This window comes from Aquarana catesbeiana, linkage group LG05, assembly GCF_042186555.1.
Source record: "Aquarana catesbeiana isolate 2022-GZ linkage group LG05, ASM4218655v1, whole genome shotgun sequence".
In the NCBI taxonomy this organism is placed as follows: domain Eukaryota; kingdom Metazoa; phylum Chordata; class Amphibia; order Anura; family Ranidae; genus Aquarana; species Aquarana catesbeiana.
The window spans coordinates 105,684,578-105,704,741 of record NC_133328.1 but is presented as its reverse complement, the minus strand read 5'-3'; the positions used below and the strand labels follow the sequence as shown (position 1 = coordinate 105,704,741).

At 42.1% G+C, this 20,164-nt stretch overlaps 1 protein-coding gene across 1 annotated transcript in view; it reads right to left on the bottom strand.

Moving 5' to 3' along the window:
* RAPGEF5 (Rap guanine nucleotide exchange factor 5) overlaps window positions 1-20,164 on the bottom strand; it is a 505,907-nt gene that overhangs the window by 307,497 nt on the left and 178,246 nt on the right. Inside the window, exon 5 of the mRNA XM_073630037.1 lies at window positions 4,331-4,499. Within this exon, the coding sequence (XP_073486138.1) occupies window positions 4,331-4,499 (169 nt within the window). The remainder of the gene's footprint in view (window positions 1-4,330; window positions 4,500-20,164) is intronic.

Genomic DNA, 20,164 nt, shown 5'->3' with positions numbered 1-20,164 from the left:
GTGGGTGTTAGCGTTACTGGCACTAACCTGATGCTGCTTGGGGCTGGTGCTTACCAGTTCACCAAAATGCTACCAAAAAAAACTGTTAGCGATCGCAGGGATCAGGCTTGACTCTGCGAACGCTGCAGTTATGCGTTTAGTGTTTTGTAAGTGACAGTGATCGATCGATACTGCACTTGGGCGGGCTGGGCTGGGCCGGACGGAGGGGCAAAACGCAGGTGCTAACAGGTATCTGGGCTGATCCCGCTAACACTGCGTTTTTGGGAACCCTAAACTGCTGGGGACGCTAGTATAGATCTGATCGGATCAGATATTGATCCGTTCAGATACTATACCACTAAGGGAGGTGTACGGTGCGTGCGTGGGTGTTAGCGCTACTGGCGCTAACCTGACGCTGCTTGGGGCTGGTGCTTACCAGTTCACCAAAATGCTACCAAAAAAACTGTAAGCGATCGCAGGGATCAGGCCTGACTCTGCGAATGCTGCAGTTATGCGTTTAGTGTTTTGTAAGTGACAGTGATCGATCGATACTGCACTTGAGTGGGCTGGGCTGGGCTGGGTGGAGGGGGCAAAACGCAGGTGCTAGCAGGTATCTGGGCTGATCCCGCTAACACTGCGTTTTTGGGAACCCTAAACTGCTGGGGACGCTAGTATAGATCTGATCGGATCAGATATTGATGCGTTCAGATACTATACCACTAAGGGAGGCGTATGCTGCGTGCGTGGGTGTTAGCGGTACTGGCGCTAATCTGATGCTGCCTGGGGCGACGCATATCACCGCCGGGCGATCCGGGGGCTAAACCTTTATTCGGTAATAAATGGCGGGTGCCCTGACACTATAAAAAATAAACGAACTAACCAGCGTCACCCGTAACAGTTATACGGTGATCAGTGGTGAAAGGGTTAACTAGGGGGAAATCAAGGGGTTAAAACATTTATAAGATAGTATATGGGGGTCCCTGTCGCTATAAAACGCTGACGGCGAACCTAAATATTTACGTCCCTAACTAGCGTCACCAGTGACACTAATACAGTGATCAGAAAAATGATCACTTAGCGGCACTGGCGACAGGGGGTGATCAAGGGGTTAAAACTTTATTGGGGGGGTTAGGGGGGTACCCTAGACCTACAGGGGGCTAATACTAACTGCCCTAACACAGTAACTGTCACAAACTGACACCATGCAGTAATCAGAAAAAAAAAAAAACTGCTTGGTGTCAGTGTGACGGGGGGGGGGGGTGATTAGGGGGTGATCGGGGGGTAAAGGGGGGTGTTATGTGTGCCTGGCATGTTCTACTGTGATGTGTGTGTGTTGTGCACTCACATTTCAGTCTTCTCTCCTCGGCGCCGGAACGGAAGCTGCCGAACCGAGGAGAGATGACATCACATCCTCTGCCTCTGTGTACTACACAGAGGCAGGGGAAGCATCTCATTGGCTGGGAGCGATCGCGAGGGGGGGCCATGATCGGATGGCCTCCCCCTCATCTCTGATCACTGCCAGACCAAAGGCGACCGCTTCAGGCACCGGGGGGGGGGTCCGATCGGACCCCCCTCCCGCGGGAAGGCAATCACGTACCAGGTACGTGATTTTGCCTTCCCGTGCCATTCTGCTGACGTATATCAGCGTGAGGCGGTCGTCAAGTGGTTAAATGAGCTTTGGATCTGAGAAGATGGCAGTGTTTTTGGACCATGTTCAGATATGGGTTCTTCTTTGCATGATAGAGCATTACCTTGCATTTTTTGGATGGCACAGCGAACTGTGTTGACAGACAGTAATTTTTGGAAGTATCCTTGAGCCCATGCAGTGATGTCCATCACAGAATCATGCCTGTTTTTAATGCAGTTGTCTGAGGACCCATTTACTTCTGAGACACTCTGATGCTTTTGGATGGTCTTTTTATACCCAATCATGTTACTGACCTGTTGCAAATTAACCTAATTAGTTGCAAAATGTTCTTCCAGCTCCTCCTTGTTAGTATCACTTATTTTGCCAGCTTTTTGTTGCCTTGTACCAAGTTTTCTTAGATTTGTTGCTACCTTTAATTTCAAAAGTACCTAATTTTTTTTTCTGAAAATGGTACATTTTCTCAATTTAAACATTTGATATATTTTCTATTGTGAATAAAATATGGGTTTATGAGATTTGCAAAGCATTGCATTCTATTTTTATGTAGATTTAACCTTTTTTTGGAATTGGGGTTGCATTATCCATCTAGCCAATTGTGTGTAATACATTAGGAACTATGTAAATCTGTAACAGACTAATGCTCATAGATATGTCATGGCTGTAACTGACTTTAGATTTGCCATATGTTGCCATATACTGTATATATAAAGGTTTCTTTTTGTCTTGTTTTTATTAAAGAACAAACATGTTTTACTTACCTGCTCTGTGCAGTGGTTTTGCACAGAGCAGCCCGATCCTTTTCTTCTCGGTCTCGCCGGCGCTCCTGGCTCCTCCCCCTTGACCAGTGCCCCCAATAGCAAGCCGACTGCTACTGGGGTACTGGTGCATGCTTGCTCCCGAGCCCTGCTCTATGTGTCCATAAGACGACACATAGAGCTACTCCTCGGCCCCGCCCCTGCTCTCTCCTCATCGGTTCACTGACTGTGGTTGACAGCAGTGGGAGGCAATGGCTTCCGCTGCTGTGTTTCAGCCAACGAGGAGAGAAAGACCTGGGACAGCCGAGGCTCTTGTGCACATTGCTGGATTGAGAAGGAGCTCAGGTAAGTTTTAGGGGTGGCTGTGGTGGGGAGCAGTACAAAGAAGATGTTTTTACCTTCATGCCTAGAATGCATGAAGGTAAAAAACCTTCATGCCTAGAATGCATGAAGGTAAAAAACCTTCAGCCTCTACAAGTACTTTAACCACTTAAGGACTAGCCTCGTTTTGGATTTTAGGTGTTTACAATGTTTAAAACAGGTTTTTCTGCTAGAAAATTACTTAGAACCCCCAAACATTATATATTGTTTTTCTTCTAACACCCTAGAGAATACAATGGCGGTCATTGCAATACTTTTTTTTGCACCGTATTTGCGCAGTGGTCTTATAAGCGCACTTTTTTTTTTACAAAATTCACTTTTTTGAATAAAAAAATAAAACAACAGTAAAGTTATCCCAATTTTTTTTTATATTGTGAAATATAATGTTACGCCAAGTAAATTGATACCCAACATGTCATGCTTGAAAATTGCGCCCGCTCGTGGAATGGCGTCAAACTTTTACCCTCAAAAATCTCCATAGGCGACTTTTAAAAAATTCCACAGGTTGCATATTTTGCGCTACAGAGGAGGTCTAGGGCTAGAATTATTGCTCTCGCTCTACCGGTCGCTGTGATACCTCACATGTGTGGTTTGACCACCGTTTTCATATGCGGGCGCTACTCGCGTATGCGTTCGCTTCTGCGCGCGAGCTCGTCGGGACAGGGGGGTTTTAAAAAATTTTTTTTTTATTTTTATTATTTATTTTAAAATATTTTATTTATTTTTACACTGTTTAAAAAAAAAAAAATTGTGTCACTTTTATTCCTATTACAAGGAATGTAAACATCCCTTGTAATAGAAAAAAGCATGGCAGGACCTCTTAAATATGAGATCTGGGGTCAAAAAGACCTCAGATCTCATATTTACACTAAAATGCAATAAAAAAAAAAAAAAAAGTCATTTAGAAAAATGACATTTGAAAAAATATGCCTTTAAGAGGCGTGGACGGAAGTGACGTTTTGACGTCGCTTCCGCCCAGCAGTGTCATGGAGACGAGTGAGCGCCATCTTGGCCTCACTCGTCTCCAGACACACCATGCAGAAGGACGCGATCGCCTCCGCCGCTACCGACGGCTCCGGTAAGCGGCGGAGGGCACCGGATCGCGGCGGGAGGGGGGGGCCCTCTCCCGCCACTGATAAAAGTGATCTCGCGGCGAATCCGCCGCAGGGACCACTTTTATCTGAAAGCCGGCCGCCGCACGAAAACGGGGATACCGGGGTTAATGCAGCTAGCTGCTGCCATAACAACGATATCCCCGTTCAAACTTAGGACGTATATAGTCGTGTGGTGGTCGGGAAGTGGTTAAGGCTAAATCTATTTTAACGGAAAAATACTGTATGCTGGATGACAGTAATATAAATATTAAGATTATGACTGTACCTAGCCTGGCCACAGTTACAATATTAACTGAAATCCAAATAGGCATATCATGCTCATTTCTATTTCAGTCTGTCCATTAATGCTTAGTGTTAGAACAATTGCAATGTAACAGGGTATGCTGGCAATATTATGTGTCTAGTCACTTCAAAACATTTGGCAGATAGTTGATAAGAAGAAAAATACTTACACGTCACAAATATTGGAAGTCAGTGGAGCAAGTGGTGCAAGCTGTTTTAAGAGCCGAACCCCCATCTGCCATCCCCTGTCTCTTCCGAATTCACAGACAGTATCAGAACACTCATCAGAAGAAAACTGGTAGAATACAAACCCATCTTGGAAGCAATGTTGTTTGTCAACTGTATGAAAAAGTGAGAGAATGTTAGGCAAAAAAGAGGTACCCAAATGGCAGTTGGCAGTTTTACTCTACAGAATTACTGGACGGCTGCCTTTAAAATAAAACTAAATATCATATGTCCCGACATCCTTGTACTCTTTTAGAAATGTTTTGAAAAACTATGGTAAAATATATAATGCATAAGGCTCAATTCACTTTACACATGGATAAGAATCTTTATTTTCAGCAACGTGACTATAATTTTCCAGTTTCACTGGACTCAGCTGAAATTAATTTGGAATTGAGATAACGTAATATCTTTCAGATACAGTTCTTGTATGTAGTTGCTACATTGGTTTTATTGTTTAGCCTTTTTTTTCTTTGTGTTTATCTGGTGATCCTGAGATTAACACACTTTCTGTTCCTAGAAGGAACTAGGGTAGTCGCATAGGCTGGGCTTCAAATATATGAGCCTTTGCTCATCGTCATTACATTGTGGATTGATGAGTCTATTCATTTACATGTGTGTATCATAGTGCATGATGCCTCCAATGTATTTGCCCTTTTCGTTATTGTTTTGTGTTTTTTTATTCCTATGTTTTGTAGCATATGTCCCCTCTATATATTTGGGATGAGCGGTTCTCTTTGGGACTGAGCAGTTTTTCCATCATTGTATGAAAACCTTTATAATTTGGTCAGCCTCTCTGACGAACTTCACTTGTACAAGCAATACCCAATCATGTTACTGACCTGTTGCAAATTAACCTAATTAGTTGCAAAATGTTCTTCCAGCTCTTCCTTGTTAGTATCACTTATTTTGCCAGCTTTTTGTTGCCTTGTACCAACTTTTTTTAGATTTGTTGCTACCATTTATTTCAAAAGTACCTAATTTCTTTTTCTGAAAATGGTACATTTAAAAAAAAAGAAAAGTACAACCACATCCGAGGACTAGTAAAATGCTACATCAACTTTTTTGGGGGGTGGGGGTTTAGATTTGCTTTAAATAGCAACTTCAATTATCAAATAAATAACTATGGTGTAAGGGGTTGTTCCCACAGGCACTGGATGCAGAAACATCCAATTAACTGCTTAATTTTGTCTTTACTCTCAACCAATGTCCCAGCAGGGAAACCTTCCAGAGAGAGAAATTAAAGTCAATGAGCAAGCAACATTCAGGCAGCACAAAATAGACAATACTTGTCTGAGTGTGATGTGTATTCAGCCGTTTGACTAAATCCTTTTACGCCAAAATCAGGATGGTGCTTGGCAGGTGTTTGGAATGTGCTCTAAAGCCTGTGTGAGCAAGACCTAAAAGAAGTGATGTCAAAATAAGACAAACTAACAACCCCCAACTGTGGTCACCAGCCCAAAATGAACAACCAAACATAGCCTAGACAGTGACCGAAAATGAGTAAGCTTATTCATTTTAATCTAAGCAGAGAAGAAGGAGCTTCAAAGTGCATTAATAAAACACTTTAATGACAAGGAAGGGTTAAAAACACTTAGAAGATGGAAGTGAAAAAAGGCATATCAATGAATCCATAACGTCCAGCGGGATGCCTCCTGGGAGTAAAGACAGCCGCAGTAGGAAACACTGTGTCTCTGATCCAAGATGGAGAGCCGTGCTGTCAAGATCGGCATGGAATCCAGGCAACCGGAAGTGATGTCAGAGTGGGCGGGACATGTTTCGGAGCATGCCCAGTCGCTCCATCTTGTAAGTGTTTTTAACCCTTTCTTGTCATTAAAGCGGAGTTCCGCTTAAAAAATAAAAAAGTCAGCAGCTACAAATACTGCAGCTGTTGACTTTTAATAACCGGACACTTACCTGTCCCAGGGTCCAGTGATGCGGGGGAACGAAGCCCCGCTCGTCTCCCCCTCCGCTCGGTGGCACTGGCATTTTAACTGTGGGCGCCCGGCTGTGGCTTCACAGCCGGGCACCCACTGCGCATGCGTGAGCCGTGCGCCATGACTGGCCGCGCAATCATCTGTGATCTGTCACGTGTCCCAGATGATTGCCTAGAGGGAGGGTGGAGAGGCGATCTCCCTTCCTGCGCTGAGGGAAGTGACGTCAGGAGCCCAGGCGCTGAAGGAGGTAGACTACGAGGGACCCCCTAGCAACAGGCATTAAGAGGTGAGTAAAAATAAAAAAATTTCTCCCAATATTTTTTTTTTTTTTTTTTTATGCACATTAATGAATGTTTTTATTTTTTGTGTGGAACTCCACTTTAAAGTGTTTTATTACTGCACTTAGAAGCACCTTCTTCTCTGCTTTGTTTTTCCTATAGCGTGTGCTTCCCTCTTCTGAAGTGCTGCTGTGGTGTATTAATCACATTTCAAGAGCCAGTCATCCAGAGCGCCCTATTCTCCACATTAATTTTAATCTCACATTACATTGTGCCAACTGGTATGGGTTACAGAAGGAGTGAACCTTGCTAATTGACTTGCAGGGCATAATTATCTCTTGCCTTAGTTACTTCTTTATTTTGTATTGCGTTTATTTAATATTTGAGCTCTGTCTGTTGATTGCCAACATCAGTAGCTGCCGGTTGTACATCTGAGTTGAAGAGCTATTTCCTCCATTTTTCACAATCACTTTACTCTTGAAGGCTAGACATTTATCAGCAAGTCAGAAGGGTCCTTTATTCAATACCACTAATTCTCTGTAATCTGTCAATAATCCACCCACAGATTACTGGGAGCAATGTACTAATTAGTAACATCACATAATTGGTAAAAATCTTACACAGGTTTATTCAGAAAGGCTGTTTAGTGGTCATATACAAAGCAGGCCTACCCACAGCAACTAGCTCCGTATTTCTTGACTGCCTGGCTACAGTAAAGGGAAATCTAATTGATCGCTACATTGCCTTTTCTACTGCCTTACTGGGAAACCCAGAAATGCACAGTTGGCACATGGTCACTGACTTGCTTTTTGCACAGTGTTCATTGTGCCCATTCCTTTATACATATGTATAGCTACATGTATAGCTACATTAAAGTGTTACTAAACCCAGTAATATGAAAATAGTTTATCGCCCCCCCCCCCCCATGCCCACAGCTTATAAATCATCTTTTTACATTAAAATATTGCCACTATATACCTTTTTGGGTGATCTGTATACCACGGTTACATAAACTGCACAGTTTCTTCAGTGCTGAGAGTTCAGGATGGGGGAGATTTCCACTACAGCCTGTATAGACGCCCACACGTGTGATGTCAATATCATGTAACCTGGCTATCTCTGAGAACAAGAAACTGTTCTCTCCAGCATAAAAGACACAATTGAGCATGTGCAGGTTGGCAATTGCCTGTGTGTTAGCTGGTTTTCTCCAGATAGACATTGCAGGGAGGGGAGGATCTATGCGTACGGGATAAAACAGCCTTTTTACACAATGCAGAGGATTAACCCCTTAAGTTCCACAGCAAGTATAACAAGCAAAAGTGTGAACAAGATATGGTGAAAAATACTCCTGCACTTGTGAGATCGTTTGCTGTAAAACAAAGGTAGTATTGTAGTCAGAGATAGGACTGGGGGAGATGATGGAGCGTGTCCCGCTGCCTTAGCTGACCAGGGGTGGTCTGCAAAGGACTGTTTAGTAGGAAGTGGCAGGTATTTAAATACCTGCCTCAATATGGGCACACCCCAATTTTAACTTCCTAGTACTTATTTTGTTACCTGTTTTTCCTTTTTTTTTATAATATTATGTAGTATTTGTATGATTTTATATCTATATGACTATATGTCTGTATTCTTTTACATAAATAAACCATACATTTCTTGATGTAAGCGTCTGATCACGCGCCTTCCATCCACTTCCTACTAAAAAGTATAACAAGCATGCTATGCTGCATATACAGACTGATTTTACTGTTGTGGGTTTAGTAACACTTTAACAGTTTCGCTGGGTTAGATTATTAAAAAGTAATAGGCTGAAATGTATGTATTGGCTGGAGAAAATACTGCTCCAGACACTTCTTGGTGCTGGACAAATGTGTGAAGGCCTATCTATGCACTTGGTCATGTGATTTTTGCTGAAGGGGAGGAGTAGAGGTCAGACTGGTCATTTCTCCTACAAGTGGAACTAAACCCTCCTATGCACAGACAATGACTCCATCTTAGCCTTAATTTAGATCTGCAGTTGCCATGGAGCTCCATATGTGATCAAATATGACACCAGTCACTTGAGGGTTTGAAAGGTGGGTTGAGAGTTGGCATACATACAATGGTAACTGTGCCAGATATCACCAGAGACATTTCCTGAATGTAGCATACACTGCACATGCACTAGTGGACAGAATGTAAAACACTGCAGAAAACATATTAGTTAGTTTGAGTAAAGATTTAAAAGAGTGGTGTCCTTCTGACCTTCCTGGGCCACATTGGAAGAAAAGGAATTGTCTTACATTAAAGGGCTGTACACCCGGACCGAATATCAGGCTGGTTCAAAAGAAACCGGTCGACAATTGGCACGTGTGTACAGCAGCCATGTCAGGTCACCTGAAGCCAGGTGACAGATGCACCCCGTTGGGGTCAGGAGTGCACCGCTAAGGTAGCGGGCCCTATGGCTGACTGCTGCAGATGGAGCTCTGGGTGGTTCAGGAAAGCAGATCCTCTGGAGCACCAACAAAGATCACACTGGGAGCTAGAGCTTCCCCAGGGTGCAGAGTCTAAGAGCCAGGAGCCTGAGGAGAGGCCCCCAGACCCTTAAAGATGAGCTGGACATCCAGCACAGGACCATCAGACTAGACAGAGGTCAGTGGATCCGTGTGGTCGGGTTGGTGAGCAGATGACGTGTCACAGGAGTCAAGCTGGATAGCTGAAAGCAGAATGCAGAGAGCCCAGAAAAACACGTCCCACCTGGCCGAATGAGGTAGTCTATCCAAAGGATGGATTGAACCTCTTAGATAGGTTTGAATGGATGTAGTAGTAGTAGGGTGAGGCCAGGTTATAAAGGGTCCTGAATAAGAAAAAACAGGAGGCTCAATGGGCATGGGCTGGACTGGCATAACTGGTGCAGAGGCCGAATGAATCGCATCACCAGGTGTAGTGACTACCTGAATCGCATTGCAAGGCGTAGCGACTGTGGAACTTGCAGACAAGTTAGCCTGGCTGTGCATCCAAGGGAATTTAGAGATAGGCAAAAGTAAATGGTTATGCAAACTGGAGTGAATGAACGGCTCAGGTTCACAGGTGGGCTCCTCATCCAGTGTCAAATGAAATAGAGAGTGCATCAGCCTGACTATTGCAGGACACATCCTGGAAACCGGTATACGTAGCGGGAAGAGCAGAATATACTGAGATGGTGGCAACAGGAAGTTTCTCTTTTGGGGCAATCCTGAGTAGGCAGGAGGAGAAACAGGAGGAACCCCAAGCCAGGATCTGCCCAGCAGTCCAGTCAACGTGTGGAGAATGGAGCTGTAACCAAGGAAGACCCAAAACGATAGGAGTTGAGGCCTTAAGTAAGATAAGGAAGGATATCCACTCCTTGTGGAGTGTCCCTACCGACATCTTTACAGGGAGGGTCTGGAAGTGGATAGGGCCCCCTGGGAGAACAGTGCTATCAATCGCCGAGACCACCAATGGTGTGGTAAGGAGCAAAAGGGTAGGTCTCATGGAAGATGCAGTTCCCCAGTCCATGAAATTGCCAGCGACTCCGGAAGCCAGTGGAAAGAGAAAAATATCCTGGACGGCCGCACACCATAGAAGACATCTTTATTGATATATAGAAATAAAATCCAAATGCAGTCACCTCATGTACAGGGAGGAACAGGAAAGATAGCTAACATGTTTCACGCCCCATCATGGCGCTTATTCATAGCTGAATGATTAAAGTTTGATCATGGGTATATATAGGGACTTCAGGTTTTGATAGCCAATCCAGAGATGGTCTCAAATAGAGACCTGCCCACATAATCAAACTCTAGACCGACACCCAAGAGATAGGAGACACCTGGGATGTGAAGTTGAATTTTAAATCAAAATTTGAAGACAAGATAACATGACAATGTAATAATGCCTATAAAGGTCCACCAAACTAAAAAAGTTTACTAAGTGAACCAGTGCGCATATATATATGTATATACATGCGCTAGACACATGATTATTTTTACTATTCGCATTATTCAACTTCTCCCATTGTGTACATCCATAACCTTGGGATGAAGACCATGATAAATACTAAAACAATATTAAACAATAGTAAAGAACAAAGTAACAACACTAATTTTCAAATCATAAATGCTAAATAATCTCAAAGGAAATCTTGTGTATAAATGATGATAAACAAAATTCGTAAAAATGTAAAACATGCTGAAACCATACAAAATCACAAAATCGCAAAATAACATATACAAGAAATTGATGTGAAAATACCAATAATCCTATTCCCAGCACTATCAATAATGTCTTGGTAACTGCATATGTATACATATATACACATCACCCTGAAATATATAAACCTAATTACATTTGAAAATTGTGTAAATAAAACCTTGATTTTCGTTTAAAAATTATTATGTATAAATCATTATTCCCACATAAATCCATGCACTCAAGAAGAACGCAAGCCCCATTCAACGATGTCTGGAATCCATTCATATTGGATACATAAACAAAAAATATATCTCAAATTTGCAACAAACAGCCAAGAAAAAAAAAAGAGAAGAAAAAGACAAAAAATCGTCATCCAATGGGGAAGCATTTAAATGGTGGAAAAGGTGGGAAAATAGAGAGGGACCGTAAAGGAGTTACGTTAACATCTTTTTAATAGACTAGCTATATGTGCTAAATAACGTAAACTTCAGACGGTGGTCCAAAATTTATAGAGATCTCATTTAGGGCAGAGCTCTCCTCATTGTTGGATCGAGCTGTCCGAATGGGTCTATTCACACAAAAAGAGAAGGAGATGTTTATACCTATGTTTCCTGTTATGCTGATTTTCCACCATCTCCCTAAACTACACCAAGGGTTTACTCCCCTCACAGGGAGACCGATCGTGGCAGGCATAGACTCACTAAATGAAAGATTGGGTCATTGGGTGGACCAGCAACTGCAACCATTGGTAGTGGAGCTGCCAGGTCACCTCCGTGACACCAAACAACTTTTATCTAAACTTAATGGTTTAACATGGAATGAAAATTACAGTTGGATAACATGTGATGTTTCCAACCTGTACTCTTCAATTCCACATGCCCTGGGTCTACAGGCGGTATCCTTCTTCTTAAAGAGATCAGGAAACTTCTCTCTGGCTTCGCAGGAGTTCATTATCATGTGCCTGGAATATCTCCTTACACATAACTTTTTTATGTTCGACGGGGACTTTTACCTCCAGAAGTGCGGGGCCTCTATGGGAGCTAAGTTCTCACCATCCCTGGCCAATTTGTATATGGGATGGTGGGAGAGGTCCCGCATTTTTGGACCTGAAAGTCCCCGTCGAAAAGACACTGCATTCTATTGTCGATATATAGACGATCTCCTGTTCATTGTCTCTGAGCCACACATCTGTTTAGATCAATGGTTGGAGTATATGAATGATAATGCTTTAAATTTAAAATTTACAGGACAACATGAACCAAAGTCTATAGAGTTTCTAGATGTTAAGCTCAAAGGAGACAACAATGAAATCATTTCAAATCTCTATAGAAAGCCCACTGCGTGTAATACTCTTCTACGTGCAGACTCTAGCCATCCGACCCATACCATCAAAAGTATTCCAGTGGGACAATTTCTAAGGCTGAAAAGACTATGCACCAGACAAATAGATTTTGAACATGAGGCCATACATATGTCAGCTAGATTTGAAGCTAGGGGTTACCCCAGGTCAGCTATCAATAGGGCTTTGTCCATTGCAAATAAAACACCTCGGGCCAATTTGCTAATGGACAAACCCAGTAACCACAGTAGACGGAATAGATCAGAAAAATCCCATTTTGTTCCAACATTTTCCACTCCGTACAGTGCTGAATTTCATAAAATAAAGAAAATAGTTACCAAATATCTGCCGGTGTTGTCTAACGATCATATCTATTCTCAAATTTTAAATAAAGGCATACGTACGGTATCAAGGAAAGCACCTTCTTTAGGTGGACTTTTGTCCCCTAGCCTTTACATTAGCAAAAAACAAACTGCTCATTGGCTGCAGTTTAAGGGAACATACAGATGCGGTGGTTGGTCTTGCACATATTGTCCCTTCATAAAAGGGGGTGACACTGTCACATCTACTTCAACAGGCAAATCATATAAAATACAGTCCTTCATCAATTGCAACACGCGTTACATAGTTTATGTCATCACATGTACCATTTGCTCTATTCAATATGTTGGCAGGACCACTCGCAGACTGAGGGATCGTCTTTACGATCACCTCTATGACATAGAGAAGGAACATGCCACTAACATTGCTCGCCATTGGGTTGATATTCATTTCAAGGATACTTCCAGCCTGACCATTCAAGGCATTGAAAAAATTGTTAAACCTCCTAGAGGTGGGGACAAATTTGGCATATTGTGCAAACAAGAGGTTCGGTGGATTTTTAATCTAAATACTAGACGTCCCACCGGCCTCAATTGTGAATGGGACATATCCCACTTTTATCAATAGATATGCACCGTGTTATGCCCATGTGTATACCCAATTGAATACAAATAACATATTGATTGATTTAGGTCACATTGACTCCCACAATATCTCACATACATGTGTGTCTATCGTGATACCTTAGCCTAAATTTATTTAGTATATGACGTAATGCTCCCTGGTTTATATTTGTCAGTGGCCATCTTTCATTTCAATTTTTTGTTTTTTGTTCTTCCGATTTGCTATCAATTTTGTGAATTCTTCCATGTTTTTTTTCGATTTTTTTCGATGTTTTTTGAGTTTTTGAGTTTTTTTGCGATATTTTGTGATTCTGCGACTTTTTGCGATTTGTGCGTTTTTCGTGATTTTTTTTGTGATTTTTTTGCGATTTTATATATATTTGGTGATCCATTGCTGTTTGTGATCTACTTAGAGCCTGGAAGTTTAAATTATAGCTTTTGGAACAAAATTATCATCTTAATCATGTTATTGCACCAAGTATAGAGAGACTATGTCTCCTACACATCTATCCACACAATATCTGTTGATTTTCTAGGGTTCTTTGAGATTCAACTGAGAAAATCAGTAGCGTGACCACCTTTCCCATAGCAGTTACAGGTACAACGAGATCATTGCTTTTTGTTTACTGTTCCTTGCATAGCCATCCAGGTAATATTTATAGATCTCTATACATTTTGGACCACCGTCTGAAGTTTACGTTATTTAGCACATATACCTAGTCTATTAAAAAGATGTTAACATAACTCCTTTAGGGTCCCTCTCTATTTTCCCACCTTTTCCATGCACCATTTAAATGCTTCCCCATTGGATGTATCCAATATGAATGGATTCCAGACATCGTTGAATGGGGCTTGCGTTCTTCTTGAGTGCATGGATTTATGTGGGAATAATGATTTATACATAATCATTTTTAAACGAAAATCAAGGTTTTATTTACACAATTTTCAAATGTAATTAGGTTTATATATTTCAGGATGATGTGTATATATGTATACATATGCAGTTACCAAGACATTATTGATAGTGCTGGGAATGGGATTATTGGTATTTTCACATCAATTTCTTATATATGTTATTTTGCGATTTTGTATGGTTTCAGCATGTTTTAAATTTTTACGAATTTTGTTTATCATCATTTATAAACAAGTTTTCCTTTGAGATTATTTAGCATTTATGATTTGAAAATTAGTGTTGTTACTTTGTACTTTGCTATTGTTTAATATTGTTTTAGTATTTATCATGGTCTTCATCCCAAGGTTATGGATGTACACAATGGGAGAAGTTGAATAATGCGAATAGTAAAAATAATCATGTGTCTAGCGCATGTATATACATATATATATGCGCACTGGTTCACTTAGTAAACTTTTTTAGTTTGGTGGACCTTTATAGGCATTATTACATTGTCATGTTATCTTGTCTTCAAATTTTGATTTAAAATTCAACTTCACATCCCAGGTGTCTCCTATCTCTTGGGTGTCAGTCTAGAGTTTGATTATGTGGGCAGGTCTCTATTTGAGACCATCTCTGGATTGGCTATCAAAACCTGAAGTCCCTATATATACCCATGATCAAACTTTAATCATTCAGCTATGAATAAGCGTCATGATGGGGCGTGAAACATGTTAGCTATCTTTCCTGTTCCTCCCTGTACATGAGGTGACTGCATTTGGATTTTATTTCTTCATATCAATAAAGATGTCTTCTATGGTGTGCGGCCGTCCAGGATATTTTTCTCTTTCCACAAGATTGTGCAGAGCCAGCACCTGTGAGTTCCATTAGGGTGGGTGTCTTGATACGGATTTGAGAGATTGGAGCGGCAATTTTTTGCTTATGACTCCGGAATCCAGATATGCCAAGACCGAATGAGAAGAAGCGCCAACATGAAGGAACACAGAAAGAAGACGAGAAGGTGAATGTGATATTTATGGGTCCAATACTCCACCTTCCAGATGTATTAGACCCAAGCGTTTTTCCGGACGAAGGGAGCAAGTGTCATGAAAATGACCTTTGGCCCCACAATAGAGGCACAGGCTCAGAGTTCTGCACCTAGCACGTTCCTAGAGAGATAGCCTGGTCCGGCCCAGCTGCATAGATTCCTCAGCTGGCAGGAGGTGCTCCTTGGGTCGTAGAGAGGGGAGCTCAGGCTGCCTATGGACCGGGAAATACTGGCATCTTTTTTCCAGGGTCCTCTCCTGAAAGCGAATATCGATCTGGTTACACAAGGAGATGACACTGTCCAGATCAGCAGGGATGGTTCTTCCCGCTAATTCATCCTTCACTCTGTCAGAGAGGCCATGTAAAAAAGTTGCAACCAAGGCTTCATTATTCCAGCTCAGCTCAGCAGTCAAAGTACGAAAATAATGAGCGTATTGTCCCATAGAAGCGGACTCTTGACAGACACGTAAAAGGGCGCTGGCCGCTGAAGAGACACGACCCGGTTCCTTGAAGATATTCCGAAAAAGTTTCAAGAAGTTAGACAGGCTGGAAACCACTGGATCATTCTGTTCCCACAGAGGGGCAGCCCAGGCTAATGCCTCGATGGACAGGAGGGATATAATATAGGCTACCTTTGCCTGATCGGACAGGAAGTTTTGGGGCTGGAGTTCAAAATGAATGGTGCACTGGCTAAGGAACCCCCTGCAGGCCTTGGAGTCCCCAGAGTAAGGGGACAGAGCAGGTAAATGCAAACAGTTTGTGGCTGCGGCTGTGACCGGAATAGGTGCGGCAGCAGGTAGCATTTGGGGTTGTTGAACCGAGGGGTCCTAAGGAGGCCTGAAGCTGTTCAAAGCGGGAGGCCAAATCCTGAAGGAATCGCATCACCTGGGTCTGATTAGATTCCTGTGTCTCGAGTCTGTGGACTATGCCCTGCAGCTCATCATTGGCAGGTAACGGCACATGGCTGATCAAACTGTCAGGTCACCTGCAGACAGGTGACAGATGCACCCCGTTGGGGTCAGGAGTGCACCGCTAGGGTAGTGGACCCTACGGCTGACTGCTGCCGATGGAGCTCTGAGTGGTTCAGGAAAGCAGGTCCTCTGGAGCACCAACAAGGATCACACTGGAAGCTAGAGCATGAGATTCCCCAGGGAGCGGAGTCTAAGAGCCAGCAGGTGTTCACCAGAGCCTCTAGCGGTGGGGATGGACTTCGCTGCAACTAACTCCAGGTCACGGCCCCCAGGGTCTCCCAGCTCACGCTCACGGTAGGGTACTGAAGGATAGAGAGGAAGCAGCAGACCGAGACAACAAGGGATAGACAGGAGATAAGCCAAAAGGTCGGGGCAATGAGCAGACAGGGGTAATCAAAGAACACGCCAAAGGTCAGAGTATAAAGCAGACGAGGATAGTCAAGAAAAAGCCAAGGACGGTAAACGGAATCAGACGTAGAGCACACAGGAAGCCAAACACACAATATTGATCAGCAAGGCTGTCTTGCAGTGCACAGGTTAATATAGTGTTCCTAGTTAGAGGCTGGGGTGGAGCTTTGCTTGAGGGAAGATTACTTAAGGTGTGAGCGTGCAAGCCCTAAGGTTGATACACAACCAGAGGTAAGCAGACAGAGAAGGCATGAAAGTATTACTGCAGATTCATGACAAGCCGATCCAACAGAAGCTGGCCGACAAGCCGGTCTGCCGATCGGCATCTGATCAGCGCTCTCAGTCAGTGGTTGAGAGCTCAGACCGGTGTGTTCTGGTGGGGTGGGAACACAATAGCTCAGTGGGGAGATCACCATACTAACATTGAATTGTTAATACAGGATCTCCTACCGAGCTCTTGAGTTTTTTTTCATTCAGCCCACTGAGTTGAAAAAAAAAAATGATAGTGTGTACTAGGCTTAACAATAAGGATAGCTGATGAGCAGAAAAAGTCTGGGAGATTAAAAGTATAATGTACCAATCTGTAATAAAACTTCATTTTTTTCATAATATTTTTTATTATGAAAGTAAAAGAGGGCAACATAAAACAAATGCGATATTTGACATGATTTTTGATAAACTAATGCATCAATATTTGGTTCAATGAATGTAGTAACAATTCTCAATGAATTCTCAATGTGTTCAACAGATACTGTATTTTGGTTGTAATTTTGTCCTTCGTGTGCTTTATCCTTGAAAATAGTTGCTCAGAAATATAGGTGCTGCCAAAAAACTGATGACATGAATAAGGCATGATTTTGAAGGGTGGGATATTTTTCTTTGGGAAGATAAAACTTATAAAAGTCCAGTAAAGAGACACTGTCAAATTTTTCTTAGGCCACATGTGTTCGCCAAGTGTAAACGCATTTTTACGAAAAATTCTAGAAAAAAAAAACTATATTTTTATGTAAGTTTATGACTTTGTGTTGGGCCGCATTTATACCTGTCTATGGGCTGCAGTTGACCACCCCTGATTTAAAATCATTTATTTAACTCTTCTAACCTGAGCATTTTGTTGGGAGACAGCATGGCTTTCATTGCAATTTAACCACTACAATACAGGGCACATGTACCCCCTTCCTGCCCAGGCCAATTTTCAGCTTTCAGCACTGTTGCACTTTGAATGACATTTGCGCAGTCATGCAACACTGTACCCATATGAAATCTTCAGCTTTTTTTCCCCCACAAATAGAGCTTTCTTTTGGTGGTATTTTATCACCACTGGCTTGTTTATTTTTTGCACTGCAAATAAAGAAAAAACAATTTTCTTTTTAGAAAAAAATATTTTTTTCTTTGTTTCTGTTATAACATTTTGTAAATAAGTATGTTTTCTCCTTAACTGACGGACACTAATGAGGCAGCACTGATGGGCACTGATAGGTGGCACTGATGGGTGGCAATGATGGGCGGCACTGATAGATGGCACTGATAGGCAGCACTGATGAGGAGGCACTGACAGGCATAATGGATGGGCACTGACTGGCATTACTAATGGGCACTGATTGGCATCCTTTATGGGCATTGATTGGCATAAAATGTGGGTACAGGTGGGCACTGATTGGCATCACATGTAAGTACAGGTGGGCATCACTGGTGGGGCACTGCTGGGCATCACTGGCAGGCACTGCTGGGCATTGCTAATGAGTCTGCACTAATAATCAATGCACTGGTTATCAGCGCAGACCCCCCCCTGTCAGCAGAGCTGCTGATCGGTTCTTCTCTACCCGCGCCTTGTCAGTGTGAATGGAGGAAAGCCGATTAAAGCCACTTCCTGGTTACCATGTGGTAAAGAGCCTAGGTCAGAGGCTCTTTACCTAGATCGGAGATGCGGTGTGTCTGATCGACGGGGGCAAGCACGAGCGACTTATCCTGCTGGACGTCATATGACGTCCAATCAGGATAACAGAACCAACCCGCGGTTGTCATTCTGCATATGGCGGGTGGGAAGTGGTTAAGCAGTTATTGTGTAACTTATCCTACCTTCTCCACTAATATTTCCTCCCGAAAAAGCCCTTCAATCAGTCTTTATTTATCCTTCCCAACAAGACTGTACTAGTAGTTTACTAGTTGTAAACGTCAGACATGAAATATGAACCAATCATTTAACTCTATCCCTCTCTAGTGTGTACTTGTCTCTATCCAGAGCACTAAGTATTATTTCTGTCAGCTGCTTTGTTCCTCTGCCATAAGCCACTTCTGAAACGTTTTCCCGACACCAAGAGCTAAAAAGGTGACAGGGGAGGGAGCTCCAACACACAGCCTGTGATTGACAGCCTCAGTTCCTGTGTGCTATTTGAAGGATGGGTGTCCTGTCCCCCCCAATCAGATCTCCTCACTGAGCTCTGCAAAGTGCAACTTCAGCTTCCCGCACCCTGCTTTCTGGAAGCTCAGGCAAGCTGTATACAGTAAATTCTGCAAACTGAAAAGATGTAGAACTGCAGACAAACAGGTACAACTTATGTAGGAGGATTTGTTTCATCTCTGTGTATCATCTGAGACCAGTCACTTAGGTATATGTAAGGGTTTCCAACCACTTTACCATTTCAGTATACAGTAGGTCCACTTTAAAACTAAAAAAAAGATAATTGCAAACCAAATCATAAATTATGGCAAACATAGCACTGTGTGCACATATTTTGAAATTAAACACGATGAAAAATGAGTTTATTTTACAGGCGTGAAAAGAAAAGCCTCTCAGCATAACAGAGATAGGAAACTGTCAGCGTGTTATCAGAAATTATCTATGTTCATTTAAATGGGAGTCACAAGAATGCAAGCACATAGTGCTTCTAGCTATATACACATTCTATAAGTATGGCTGCTTTCATGTGATGGGTTTCAGACTTATGTTGGAAACATATAAATTAATGCTGAGCATCTAACAGAAAAAAAATCTAAAGGACTGTAAACCGTGTAAAATAAAGGCTTGTAATGCATAAATGTGTGTTAATTTGCATTACATTTCTATGGTATCAGTAATTTGTTGACATGACTGTCTGTGAAAAAATATAAAATATTCATATTAATGGTACCAACTGTCAGAACCATGAGGTATAATTTGAATATTTGTTCTTGTGTATGATCACTCCTTTGCCTCAGGATGTAATAGCTGAGTAGATCAGAACCGTGCAAAAATGTCAGTTACCAATATAATCAGAAGAGTTTCTGATGTAAACTGTGCTGTCAGTCAGTAAGTTGATAATATGGATGCAATCATATGGTAACCGTACTAAATGATAAAATTACTGGCTTAAATAGAGGAGGTGAGATATACTATTACTATATAAAATGGACACAGATTAATGCATGAATTAGTTTGGCACAAGAGCACTTTAAACACGGTTCACTTTATTTCTATATTGATTATTGTATATTGATGCACTTTTATATAGATTTATGTAAATTACACGTCACTGCAATTATCGCAGTATCGCAATTATCGCACAAGGTTGCAAACTTCTCTATTGCATATGAATGCTACATGTGTATATAGAGGTGTGTATGCTACACAGCTTGTCATTGGGAGGATCGCATAGGATTGCAATTTTTAATTGTTCATGATCGCAACTTATAATCGCATAAGATTGCATTATTATGTTCACTAGATTTTTTATATAGGAATAGAATATCTCACCACTACTATTCAACTGCAGCCAATAATATTATGATTTAG